This window comes from Helianthus annuus, chromosome 9 (assembly GCF_002127325.2).
Source record: "Helianthus annuus cultivar XRQ/B chromosome 9, HanXRQr2.0-SUNRISE, whole genome shotgun sequence".
NCBI classification, from domain to species: Eukaryota; Viridiplantae; Streptophyta; class Magnoliopsida; order Asterales; family Asteraceae; genus Helianthus; species Helianthus annuus.
The window spans coordinates 87,226,392-87,240,475 of NC_035441.2; the positions used below are offsets into that span (position 1 = coordinate 87,226,392).

A 14,084-nucleotide genomic window follows, 5' to 3' on the forward strand; every position below is an offset into this window, starting at 1 on the left:
ATCGGCATCTTTCTTGAAGATTTATTCGGTAATGTCAATCATATAAACGGTAAAGAGGTTTGTTTGTTTACAAGTGGTAAAAGGTTAATCAAGGACATTAATTTGTACTTGTATTTTCCTACAAGTGATTGAAAGACAAGATAATGAACCACATCCCCAAATTGATAAACCTACAAGTGGGAAATTCAATCAAACTTATTTTCCGGAAAAACCATTTTGATTAAACAAACTTAAGTGTTTTGAACTCTAAATGGGAAAATAGTTTGTTGATAGGGGGAGTTCTAATTGTTTATGCCAAGAGAATGGCGAATTGATGCGATTTGATATCAGTTGTCAAGTTTTGTACAGTTTGTTTTACATTTCATGTTTCAAGTGGGTCACGAGTCTAGTTAGTTTTCAAATTTTTCATTAATGTGTTTGCATTTTAGGGGGAGTAGAAAATTTCAGAAAATCCAAAAACGTTAGAAAATTGGAAAAAACCAAAAACATGATAAAAATTAAAAAAATGAGTTTTGTTGTGAAAAGAGGAAATGATAGTACATCAGTGGACTGTCACAACATGCTAAAGAAATGTAAAGATAAAATGTGATAAACAATCTTACCGTGGATGTGTTAGTAGGTTTTTACACATTCAGTAAATTGTGACGAGATATAAACCTAAAATTCAAACTTGCTTATTCTGTGGGTTAACAAAACTGCTTGGATATATAGGTAACCCCTGAAATCTTGTTTGAAAAGTCCCTTATTCTGAGATACTATGTCTTTATGCTCAGTGATATCTGGGGTATTATCCCGGGACTTCTGCTGTATGGAAGTACTGACCTAGTTCCCGGATAATGCTTTTCGCAAATGCTTGAAACAGAGCATCACCCTCAGCAAGCTGATGAAACAATAAAATTGATAGTCGCTGCTGTTGTAATCAAAAGATCCTCTAAAGGGGACATACCGAAAAGTCGAAGCCGTCATCTCTTTGCGTATACGGAAGTATCGACCTGAGCTCTCACGGCCCTCGCACATAACCCTTTACAGATATCATCTGTGGTATACTCACCTGTAAGACTGAATATTGGGATCTGGATACGGGAGTATATTCAAGTAGTGGGACACATGGATAAGTTTAAATATCTAAAACATTAACATCGTATCTCGGATTAATTGAAATTTGTGTGAAAATTTAAGTGGATCAATATACTGACAATCTAAGTGAATTGTTTAGAACTTAAAATGGAATGAAGCTTAATGGTGTTAATGACATGTCTCAAAAGCTGATATGATCCTCTTACACAAACTCACAAAAATATTGTCTGTAAATATTTTCATTTCTGCATCTGGTTGTTTCTACACTTAGTATTAGTCTTTGTCTTTACAAGTAGTGTCAGTTAATTTCTTTCAGAAAATTCAAAAAGATTTTCGGTGTGTTTTAGCATAAAGTTTGAAAATTTCAAAATGATTTTCGACGACTGATATTGAAAAGCTGATTTTCAAAATTTCAAGTGCTAAACATGATGAACAGCTGGTTTGGGAGAGTGTGTTGTTTTGATAAGAAAAACGATATAGTTGAAAATGGTTCATCAGAAATGAATTGATATATTTGTTTGAGATAGTTTCAAATGTTGTCTATATGCTTAAATGTTTATCATAAAACTTATGTTTGTGTTAGAGTTTTATGCAGGATAAGTCAACATTTGAGGGGGAGTGCATGTTGATGATGATGGATTTAAAAGATGTCATCATTCAAGGGAAAAGTGTGATCGTGATAAAGGAGAAAGAGATGAAGATAGAGAGAGAAAAGCCCAGAGACTGATCAAGACTGAAGAAGTGAAGACACAACATTGTCAAAGACTCGATGAACTCGTCAACATCTGAGGGGGAGTCTGTTGGTGCACTACATCTGTCGACTTCGTCTTGTATCGAGTCTTAATCTTAGATTGTTAGATCAGGGCATGTTATACGAGAAAACTGGAAAATGTATGTAATTAGTTGAGGGTTTCGCTTATAGGAACATAGGGGGTTTCGCTTATGTGACCTTTGATAGGTTCGCTTATATGTCAGTTGGAGGTTTTGCTCATGTGACATGTACCTTGGAGCGAAACCTCAAGCACTATAAATAGGTGCTTATGAGCAAAACCATGCAATATTCCCTTGTAATCCATATCGAGGTGCTGCCGGTGTGAGATTTGGATGTAAATTGTCAGATATCAATACAGAAAGGTGTTAAAAGTGATTTGCTAGTTGTTTCTAAGTCAGATACTTGTTTTCCGCACCTGTATCTGATCAAAACTCCTCTAAACAACTCATTCGGGTTGAAACACGATCCTACACATATGGTAAATCAGGGACATTAATTTGTACTTGATCTACTACAAGTAATAGATGAACAATGTGATGAACCATACCCCTAACTTACAAGTGAACCTTCAAGTAGTTATAACAAACTTATTTTCCGGAAAAATCATTTTGATTAAAACAAACTTAAGTGTTTTGAAATCATAATGAGAAAATAGTTTGTTGAAAGGGGAAGTTCTGATTGTTTATGCCAAATGGATGGCGAATTGAGGCGATTTAATATCGGTTGTCATGTTTCTGTACAGTGTGTTTTCAATTTTCTTTAATGTGTTTGCATTTTAGGGGGAGTAGAAAATTTTCAGAAAATACAAAAACATTAGAAAATTTGAAAAAGCCAAAAACATGATAAAACAAAAAAAAAAGAGTTTTGTTGTGAAAAAGAGGAAATGATAGTAATCAGTGGACTGTCACAACATGCTAAAGAATTGGAAAGTTTAAACGTGATAAGCAATCTCACTGAGGATATGCAAGTAGGTTTTTACACATTTAGTAGATTGTGACGAGATATAAACCTAAAAATTTAAACTTGCTTATTCTGTGGGTAACAACTTCTTGGATATATAGGTAACCCCTGAAATCTTGTTTGATAGGTCCCTTATTCTGAGATACTAGGTCTTTATACTCAATGATATCTGGGGTATTATCCCGGGACTTCTGCTGTATGGAAATACTGACCTAGTCCCCGGATAATACTTTCTGCAAATGCTTTGTAATATAAGCTCGCCCTCAGTAAGTTGATTAAACAATAAAATTGATGGTCACTGATGTTGTAACAAAAGATCCTCTAAAGGGGACACACCAAAAGTCGAAGCCGTCATCTCTTTTGCGTATACGGAAGTATCGACCTGAGCTCTCACGGCCCTCGCAATTAACCCCTGATAGATATCATCTGTGGAATACTCACCTGTAAGACTAAATATTGGGATCTGGATACGGGAGTATATTCAAGTGGTGGGACACACGAATAAGTTTAAGTAATTAAGACTCTAATAGCGTATCTCGAAACAGTTGAAATTTGTGTGAAAATTTAAGAGGACAAACATACTGACAATCTAGGTGAATTGTTTAAAACTTAAAATGAAATAAAGCTTAACGGTGTTGGTGACTTGTCTCAAAAACTGATATGATCCTCTTACACGAACTCACAAAAATATTGTTTGTAAATATTTCTTTACTGCATTACATTTTTCTTTATTTCAAAATCCAAAAGATTTTCAGTGTGTTTTAGCATAAAGTTTCAAAAATCCAAAAAGATTTTCGACAACTGGTATTGAAAAGCTGATTTTCAAAATTCTGAGTGCTAAACATGATGAGTATAATTTGAGGGGGAGTTTGTTTTTAAAACTGATTATCCTTTGATCAAATAATCAAGTGGTTCATCAGATTGATATGAAAAATCATTTTGTTTGGTTTTGAAGGAAAGTCTGAGTTAGTGCATGTTTTAATTTTTAAAATGTGTAAGTGAGAAAAATTTACTGTGAGGTAGAGTTTATGCAGGTTTAAGTTTGAGCTAGGTGATGATCCTGAGCAGAAAGAAAATTTGAAGAGCCAGGTCATTCGATCCTGACAAGCTTATGGTTTAGAGAGCAAGGTTATAATACCTGAGAACTCAGATTGTGAAAGTCAGACAACAATCCTAAAGCTGATGATGCTGATGAACTGAAGAAATGCCGGCATATCGCAAGGGGGAGTCTGAAGACCTGCAAGAAAAGATTGAGAGAGTGAAGCCCAGAGACAGATCAAGACTGAAGATGCGAAGACTCGACACTTAAGACTCGTCAACATCTGAGGTGGAGTCTGTTAGTGCATGCATATGTCGACTTCGTCTTGTATCGAGTCTTAGTCTAGGATTGTTAGATCAGGGCATGTTGTACGAGAAAACAACAAGTTTAGGAGGATAAGCAGCTGATTTCGCTCCAAACAGCATATGCATGTGATTTCGCCCGAAATGGTTTCAAGCGAAATCATAATGTTCTGATTTCGCCCCAAATGTTGTTTTGTCCTTTCGAGCGAAATCAAGAGTTCTATAAATAGCCTATGAGCGAAATCAGTAGGTAGAGTTCTTGTTTACTGATACCGAGGTGCTGCCGGTTTTCCATTTGACTGTACAAGCTGTTATATCAATCAAAAGTGTGATTTAAGTGAATTGCTAGCTGTTTCTACATCAGTTACTTGTTTTCCGCACCTGTAACTGACCAAAACTCCTCTGATAGACTCATTCGGGTCAGCAAACGATCCTACAAAAGGCCATGTTTGGCTAAGCCTCTTACATCACTTGGTGGAGACAAGTCTTTTATGTATTACTTTTGATTTTTAATCTTTCGGCACTTTTTATTTGGTTTTGTATTAATGACTTTAATAACTAGTTTCTTATGTTGAAGGTGAATTTTATTTATCATTTGTCCGTGGTGTCTTGGCGTTACTTTACTCTCTATATAAAGTAAAATATTTACACCATTCATGTCTCTACGGTCTATGTAGAGATATGTTGGCTACCTGGTCGGGGGTTAAGGGAATGGTTTAGTAAGGTTCTTGCCTAGTTCAGTGTATAGATCCTGCAAGGACCTGGGTCAAGCTTACTAGGACCTCCTTAAATACACACTGGTATTGGATGGCGGGGGTGTGAATAGCTTGATCCCCTTATATGTAAACTCGTATTAATACATTAAACCGGCTACTTGGGATTGTATCCCTGCTGACTCAAACCACTTAGGAGAGGGTAACGTCACCTTCAAAAGAGGGGCCTACCACTTTTCGCGTTAATAACTTAATTAATTATCTTTCAATATTCTGACCCTTTGGGATTGTATCCTTGCTGACTCAAACCACTGGGTTGAGGGTAACATCACCTTCAAAAGAGAGGCCTACTACAATAACTAAGATAATCTCTTAAAAAGTCTGAAAGTGCGAAAATCATCAAAGGATACTTAAAAGACGAGTCGGATCCAATTGATTCATCTTGTCTATATGCTTTTATTTTATTTTTATTTCTGCATTTTTAGTTTTTATTTTCATGTTTAAAACCTTTTCTCAAAAATTTTAGATTGATTAGACGTTGAGGATAAACCGGTACTAAAAGCTCTTGTGTCCTTGGACGACCTCGGTATCTTACCAACGTTATACTACGCTCAAAATGGGTGCACTTGCCCAAGTGTGTGTTTAGTGTTAGTAGAATATCGTGTTTTACAAATTTAAAATTTGACTAACACGTAGAATGGGCTTAAAATATTAATAAAATCATAACACACCTAACGCACACCAAGTTATGTGAACTTGTATATAAATGGAATTTTAAACAGGCATGTTATGCCCAAAAAAGTAATTTTTCTTAAATAGGCGTGGATGATGATCGTGACCTTATAAACCTCGATGATGATCCTCATCTTATAGAAATTGATGTTGATCTATATTTTACATACGATAATTGTGTCACGGAGCTCCTTATCAATATATGATACCTTGTTCTATATGGTTTATTATAAACATAATAGATGATTGTAAATCTCTCATAAAGAAAGAGGCAACCTGAGACAACGTGATGATTGTAATTCTATCATGTTTTTCTATGATAATTATTATAATTTAAAATTTAAATTCATACGCAGACTATCTCCAAACTAATTTTCGTTATCACATATAATTTTAATTATATGATTTAAAATCCTCATATGTAATCATCCTTTAATAACAAGATTACTATTAAAATTAATAATAAGTTTGATTATATAAAAGGGTTAGAATATAATAGGAAGTTTATTTGGGTAGAAAGCTTAGAAAGTGATCTTAAGGGCTAAAATTAAATGGATGATATTGAAGGAAAAAAAAAAAAAAAAAGGAGGCGCGTGGGTTTGTTAAGGGCATTATAGTCAATCCAGCACAATAGTTTCTCTCTTCTCTAATTCCCCCCTCCATTTTTAATCGTTAATAACTTTTTCATACGACATTATTTTTATATAAAAATTGCACCCAAAAAACGGGTGTTTTTTTATCTTTAAAACGAGTATACTATTTGTTGATCTATATTTTACATACGATAATCGTGTCACGGAGCTCCTTATCAATATATGATACCTTGTTCTGTATGGTTTATTATAAACATAATAGATGATTGTAAATCTCTCATAAAGAAAGAGGCAACCTGAGACAACGTAATGATTGCAATTCTCTCACAAATACAAAGCCATGTAACATTATTCATGTATAATCATATATTTATAAAGTAAATTAAAAAATATTTTACTATTTTTTTAATAATCACTTGACATGCATAAATTTCCGTGTTCATCTGTGTATCTACAATACCCTTCCCATTTTTTTTAATCTGAGGTGAAGGAAAAGACTTGCCCTTCGTCGACTTTCTCGGTCACCGTCACTGAACTGACTTAAATCTGAACTATGATTTAGATCAAATCTTACTGAAATCGAATTTCCTTATACTAAGTTGTAAATATATAAATTCATAATCAACATTTGTTTCTCACATTTGTTAAAGCTAAGTTAAATATGTTGAACTAAATCCGTAATTATGGAAACCAACGTGATAATTTTTTTTGAATAATTTGAACTCGTCAAAAAATAATTTCAACACTTTACATCACGAAAGATTATCTTTCTTAAAAGAACGAGATTTCGACTTTAGGGTTACCAATAAACCGATCCAGGTAACAAAACGAGGCAATACTTTAAATTAAAATGTCGGTTTTCCCGACTAGAAATCTTCATTTTAGGTAAAGTTACAATAATTAACCATAAATAAAAGAAAGAAAAATAAAAATGGGTGAAAGAATTGTGACTCAATGTGAGGTAAAAAAAATAATCAGCACGACAAGTAGTCGCATATATCTCTGTGACCAAAAGAGAAATTATTTATGATTCTTTCAGAAAAATTGAAGAACACAGAGAGTTGAAGGGCCATTGATGAATTTTGTCAATAGTGTATTTTGTTTGCTTTTAGCCAACATGTGTATGTTTTTCATCTGTTTTAGGTGTTTGGACTCTCTGACGTTACTGCACCACCTTCTGTTTCACTTGTTGTATTTTGTGGCGTCTGGGAACCTGTAAACCAATAACACATATACACATGGTCAAAGATGCATCTTTGAATTACAATGTACTACCATTGACGCCTAATGTACAACTCAATAAAGCATGGGACAATCCAAATCTTGGGAAGTGGTCAGTCATGTTATTTGTAAACCAGTGGCTAACATGCATACAAGCACACATTAATTTGTATTTGTATGTTTGTATATGGCACATGCAAGTATGTAAGTATCACAATAGTACAATAGGTATGTTACATCTTGTAATATAGATCTTGTATTGAATCTTTATACTTTCTTTTTTCTAACATCAAGATTTCAGTCGAGATCGTACCGATGACAATAAAAAACAATGATATCTTAGGGGTTGTTTGGCAACATCTGAATGGTTAAGTGCTGAACTAGTAAGAGGTCTGAACCATTAAAAGCTTGTATAATGCTTAACCTTTAAGAGGTAAATGTCTGAGCAATTCAGATTAGAGCTCTTAGCCATTCAGACTCTGTATAAATCTTAACCATTCAGAGGTAAATGTCTAAATCATTCAGACATTTGCTCGTAAAACAAACAGTCTGAACCATTAGGTGCTGAACCAGTAAGAGGTCTGAACCATTAAGAGGTAAACAAACAGCCCCTTAGTCTATCTCGTATGCGTTGTAATACATATCAACCTCCAAATATATATGAATCATGTAATGTAAAAATTTAAACATGATAATAGTAAGTCATACACAACTCAATAGTATCATGGATCTAGAATTTAGGGTGTTAGATTAGAACAAGAAAGTATTATGAAAAACTAAGTTTATCCCATAAGATGTTTAACTAACTGAACAATCTTACAACATATATAATCAAAATCACTGATTCTATACACCTAAAAGGACCCTACACATGATCGACTTACTTTAACTAAACAAAAAGATAATCTTAATATGTTAAAATGACATTTGAACAACCTTGTTGTTAACTAATGTTCAAAATACCATAATTGGTTGATTAGAGGTTAAGAAAACTCAACCTTTATCGTAACCAAGTCAATGAAGAAATATCAAACCATGATAAACACACACTACACAAACAAAAGAATCTTGTCTTCACATGTACTCCAACTGTTTGACTGTTTTTGGTTTACTCATTTTGTACATCTGGCATCACTTCCCCATTGACCCCATCATGGGCCTATGACCATCACCCCTTACAGCTAATCTCACATGGTTCCTATGGGCCCCACCATTATCACACTCACATATATGTAGATATATTTATATTTAATGTACATGAATTCCTATGGTATCTTGACATGATTATTATTCTAAATAATTAACATATTAATAGCTAATAGTAAAAAGTCTATGCTCATTAACATTAACAATATATATATATATATATATATATATATATAATTTATATTGTTATTTATGAAAAAAAAAAACATCAAGATCATGGCACTTACCCGTAGGGGAGGGAGAAGGAAAAGGATGCCTGGTGGGGAGTAACAAAGTGGGAGGAGGGGGCGTAAGATAGCCAGGGAATGTTGACGGGTCCATCTGGTGCGTAGGATAGTAAATGTAAGGAGGTCCTTGCATACGTTGCGCCTGTGGTGCAGCAAATGTTCCTCTGGGTGAAGGAGCATAATAATATGGTGTGGAGACCGTTGGACCTGTGGGCCCATAAACTTGATGATAGTATGGCTGCTGAAGTGCTGGATTGTACATTGCCTGCTAAAACCACACTCCCACCCAATTTCATGTTATTATAACTTGTACCTTCTGCAGCCTTAGTTGTAAAGTACAATCTTATCCTTTAATAACATTTACCTTTATAGCTTTGATATGTAGAGTTATAGTAAAAATGATTTAAAAACAAGAAGAAAAATATGCATATGCAAGTCATGTTATTCTTCTATCATTTTTTAAATGTCAGTAACTTTTTTATAAACCTTTTTTTTAAAGTCATGCCATAAAATCTAGCGTATTTTTGTCTTTAACATAGGTACCATATTGTTACTTTTATCAAAAAAAAAAAAAAAAAAAATCGAAAACCCAGTTGCGTATTACACAATGGACATGACGTAAAACATAATAGAAAGTAGATCAAAAAATACAATCAATGACAACATATAAAGACACATTTGACAACAGACTAAAACACGATGACCATAACATATAACACAGTGGTCATAACGTATAACACAATAAGTATCAAACTATATAAAAACACAATTTATGATAATAGATAAAAGATACAATAGATAACAACAGATAAAAGACACAATAGAGAGCAGATTAAAACACAGTACAGAACAAACTAAAAACACAATACACTACAAACTAAAAAACAATAAACAAGAGATTAAAACACAATGAATAACAAATTAAATACAATGACCAGAACCAATAACACAATGTATAGAAAACTCATATATAACACCATCTTCATTGTGTCATATATTTTTCTTATAAGATTTTATAAAAAAGGCAATGGGTAGAACCCAAATTAACATTCTGTTATAGGTTTTGATAATAACACAATGTATAGAAACCCTAGTAAAACGTAATGATCAAAACCCAGTTAAAAGATACAATGACCGGAACATTTAACACGATGCAAAAAAAGCCCAGTAAAAATGAAATTGTTTACTTTATTTTTATATGACAATATGATACCCATATTAAAGATAAAAAACGTATTATGATGAAAATTTTGAAAACAAAAATTGTCGTATGGAAAAGCTATGGACGTCTTAAATTGATGGTGGGAATTGATATGTGTCTTGCATGAGGAATGAGAAAATCCATAAATGTTGAATTCCATTTATGCTTTTCCATTATCTTGTTTTCCCTAAAACTAATCTCAACCATTCAAATTTAAGATTAATGGACTAAAATCCTTCTTACCCTTCTTATTTATATTATGCTTTGTATTTGATCATAACCCATATTTACAATATATGTTATTTAATAGTTATATGTGTAATACTAAAGCTTAAAAAAGGTTTCTACTATTCTCACAATCTTTTTCATTCTATCTTTATATATATCTATGTATGTAATGAGAGAGATAAACACAAAAGATATGTGAATATTAACTCCTAAAAAAATTATGAAATTTATATACCGTTTGAACTTTTCTTAAAGAAAGTCACATCCATATATTTTTAGTGTATTTTAAAGGTATAAACTTATTTTGAAAACAAGTACTATAACGTAGTCAAACAAAGTACGATGATAATTTTACTCACTTAAATGATGTCCTGTTCCAAACGTAAAATATAAATTTTAACTATAAATTCGTAAAATGGTACATAAAAATACAAAATAATAACAACGCATAAAGACTTACTTGTTGGTAAGCATAATCGGGTGGGTACGTCGCGTATCTGCATTTATAGAATTATTCAACGATCATAAGTACCGATTCTAAAATATATAAACAAATCACTAAATCATATATATTGTTTTTATGTTTTTTGAAACAAGCTAGTATGTTTTTTTTTTTATCCAGAAACAAATATATAAAAATCAAATATATACACATTTTAATGATTAAAATTAAAAAATAATTGGGACCATTTATAATCTGTAAAAGCTGAAGGTTGTCTGGATTTTTATGTAAGCCTGCAATGGCAGCCAACTTGGTAGTAAAGTTAAGCTTTCTTTGTAGAGATGAAATAAAAACCTTATCTTTGTATTCCAAAATGCAAGTTTTTATTCTCAAAATTTAAGTTATAGGTTATATCATATGGTAATGAAATATTAATCTCTTACAATAAATTAGAAAACTATTTAATCTTTTTAAACTCATATTAAATATATGTAAGTACAAAAGTCAAACTTTATGCCATTTAAGCACTGGCATAACTTTTAAGTTGCCAACTCATTTATATACCTATTATATATGCCCCCACACCCACATCTCCTCTGTCAAGACCAACTGTCCTTGAACTTATAAATGTTTTTTTACTTCACCTTTTCACAAAATGTATATATGAGGTTAAAAACTAACCCATACGGAGGATACATGACGGACGGTGGTGGTGGAGGTGGTTGCGGAGGACCCAATTGTGGTGGTTGTGCCACTCCACTATAAGATGATGATGCACCTTGACCCATTGTATTTGTCCCTTGGAATGCAATATTGCCACCTTGATTCCTTCCTAGGATTTTAATAAAAACCAAGGTACTAAATTATTAATCATTGATTTAGTGTTTTAGTATATATTTCTGGGGTTTATAAATCATGTCTTAATTAAACGGAACAGAAGTCATTACATGTTAAATAATAATAATAAACAATATATATAATGCATAAAAATATATATATAAAAAAACCTTGAGGAGGTCGAGGTCGACCAAGAGACGCAATATTGCAGTTAGCTCTTCTTCCATCTATCATAGGGTTTGGATCCTCACAAGCCCGTTTTGCAGATTCTGGGTCTCGATAAGTTACCTGATATTTTATTTGGTTAAACTAGTGTGATTGGTCGTTTGTTTATATAATGTAAAAAAACGAAAACATATACATAAAGTATAAACTACACATTTTCATGTAAGATCCACAAATTTTTTTTTTTTAAATACAAACTATTGTGATATAGATTTTATTTTGTAGTTGCAATAATTAAATATTCTACAATACTTCTCCATACATATGTATATATAAACATAACAATAACAATAAATGATATGAGAGTATACATATTAACTTTTTTAGGTACATATTTAAGATGATATATCCTTGAACATATAAGAAAACACACAAAAACATGCATGACAGTTGTCAAGGAAGGTTTGTAGTTGGAATGCTTCCTTTGGGAAATAATCAATTAAATCACAATTATTTTAGAAATGCAAGTAAAAGTAAATACTAGAATTTAAATAAAATTCAGAGAAATAAAAGAACTTACAAATCCATAACCCTTAGACTTGCCGGTGACTTTATCAGTAATAATAACAGCTTCAAGAATGTCACCAAATTGTTCAAAGTATGTACGCATTTCATTGGTTTGTGTCTCCCAGGCGAGTCCACCAACAAAGACTTTGGTTAGAGTGGTGTCACCGAACGGAGATCGATAATGTTGGTAAGCCATTAATGTTGAATATGAACAAGTTTGATCATCAAATGTTGTTGTTGTTCATGCAGAATCAAAACTATCTTCTTGTGTTCTGTTTCTGTCGTCAACTTCCATGAATATAAGAAAGAAAAGATTGTTAGTTGGTTCTGGTGTTTGATGAAAAGGGTGCTAATAAAAACCTAGAAAAAGAGTGGTGGAAAGAGAGAGAGAGAGAAGGAATCCGACAGTTGCAAACTATTATTTGCTGTACATCAGAAGTGAGGGTGGGGTGAGTTTATGGCTTTGTTGTAACAATTGACAGCTGCTGCAATGAGAGAAAGAGGAGAGAGAGAGAGAGATGTAATATATATACATATTATATATTATATATGTATCTATCTATAGGAATGGGATCAAATACAAACACTTAAGTTTGTAAGAACCATAAGAACCAATACATAATTGACAAGTGTCCATCAATAAAAAATTAGTTTAGGGGTAATTTAGACTTTTTGACCATATTTATTTATAACTAATTAAAAATAATTACAAAAAATATAATCAGCACAACACTATATAATTAGCACAACATCATTAATCGTTCTTCATTATCAGCACATCGTCCTCGAATCGTTCTCCATTATCAACATAAACGACATTAGCACAACATCTTCAATCGTTCTCCATTATCAGCACACCAGATGTGCTGATTATATCTACTTTTGGTGTTTGTTTGTATTATTTTGTAATTAACACATAATCAGCACCTTATTAGCACAAATATAAAACACCTTTTGTTAACTTTTTTTAAAAAACACTTTTATAAATACAAAAAGGTATAGCAATATGGTACTCATATTAAAGATAAAAAAATACTTGATTTTATGGTATATATTTTTAAAAAAAATAATGAAGTATATAAAAGTTATTTTAGTTTAAAAAACCTTGGTGGAATTTGTATTTAATAGAAAATGGTCAAATGACTAGCAATTTTACAAAATTACCCCTAATTTGTTAGTAGTAATTTTTAATTATAAGAGTTTTATTTATAATCAATATCAACCCTTGATTTAAATTAACAATGGTTCAGATCTGTTCTTACGGTTCTTATAATTAGCACTGTTTGTACAGGATCTCAACTCTCTATCTATATGTATATATATACACTATATGTATAAATATATAGTATAATGTTGTCTTGCGGTATATGTATGCATATATTTATATACAAGAGAGAGGAAATCATTGCGTCCTCACTGTCTATAGAATTAAGGATAAATTACATTACAGTTTTCGTCTTTTATGTTTGTATCGCATTGCAATAGATAACCTTTAACTTCAATAATTACAGTCAGAGTCCTTTATTTGCTAAAACCATTACACCTTAAGTCCTTTAGCACTAACCTGGTTTGTTTTAGACGTTAAGTGCTGTCACATACACCTCATGTGAGGGCAATTTAGTCATTTTCCCTATATATTGAAAAAGAATATTAAAAATAAAACATAAAACCAAAAATAAAAGATATTAACACTTGTTCTTCCCTTAAAAACACATAACTCTCTCTAAACATAAATCCTTCAATTTCTCTCTTTATGCCGACCACCAATCACCACCACCACTTAGTGACCACCATCGCATCCA

At 32.3% G+C, this 14,084-nt stretch overlaps 1 protein-coding gene across 3 annotated transcripts; it reads right to left on the reverse strand.

Annotated features, from left to right (window-relative positions):
• Positions 1–7,008: 7,008 nt before the first annotated feature.
• On the reverse strand, positions 7,009–12,781 carry LOC110877678 (RNA-binding protein 38). 3 transcript variants are annotated; one of them, XM_035976885.1, is made up of 7 exons: positions 12,689–12,781; positions 12,296–12,560; positions 11,721–11,838; positions 11,395–11,545; positions 10,732–10,768; positions 8,843–9,110; positions 7,009–7,401 (listed from the first exon to the last, which is right to left on the reverse strand). In XM_035976885.1, exons 2-7 carry the CDS (start codon positions 12,476–12,478, stop codon positions 7,328–7,330), a joined length of 831 nt encoding a protein of 276 aa, XP_035832778.1. In that variant the 5' UTR covers positions 12,479–12,560; positions 12,689–12,781; the 3' UTR covers positions 7,009–7,327. The 3 variants fall into 3 exon arrangements, with proteins under 3 accessions (XP_035832778.1, XP_021981545.1, XP_021981544.1); XM_022125853.2 differs by having other exon boundaries at positions 8,843–9,107; positions 12,296–12,763; XM_022125852.2 differs by having other exon boundaries at positions 12,296–12,762.
• Between the last annotated feature and the right edge of the window lie 1,303 nt (positions 12,782–14,084).

Excerpts from the sequence above, each read along its gene's own strand:
- LOC110877678 (XM_035976885.1), bottom strand. The coding sequence starts at position 12,478 with ATGGCTTACCAACATTATCGATCTCCGTTCGGTGACACCACTCTAACC. Across the intron at positions 11,546-11,720 it reads TCGACCTCGACCTCCTCAAG|GAAGGAATCAAGGTGGCAAT; the intron begins GTTTTTTTATAT and ends TTAAAATCCTAG. Across the intron at positions 9,111-10,731 it reads CCGATTATGCTTACCAACAA|CAGGCAATGTACAATCCAGC; the intron begins GTAAGTCTTTAT and ends GTGTGGTTTTAG.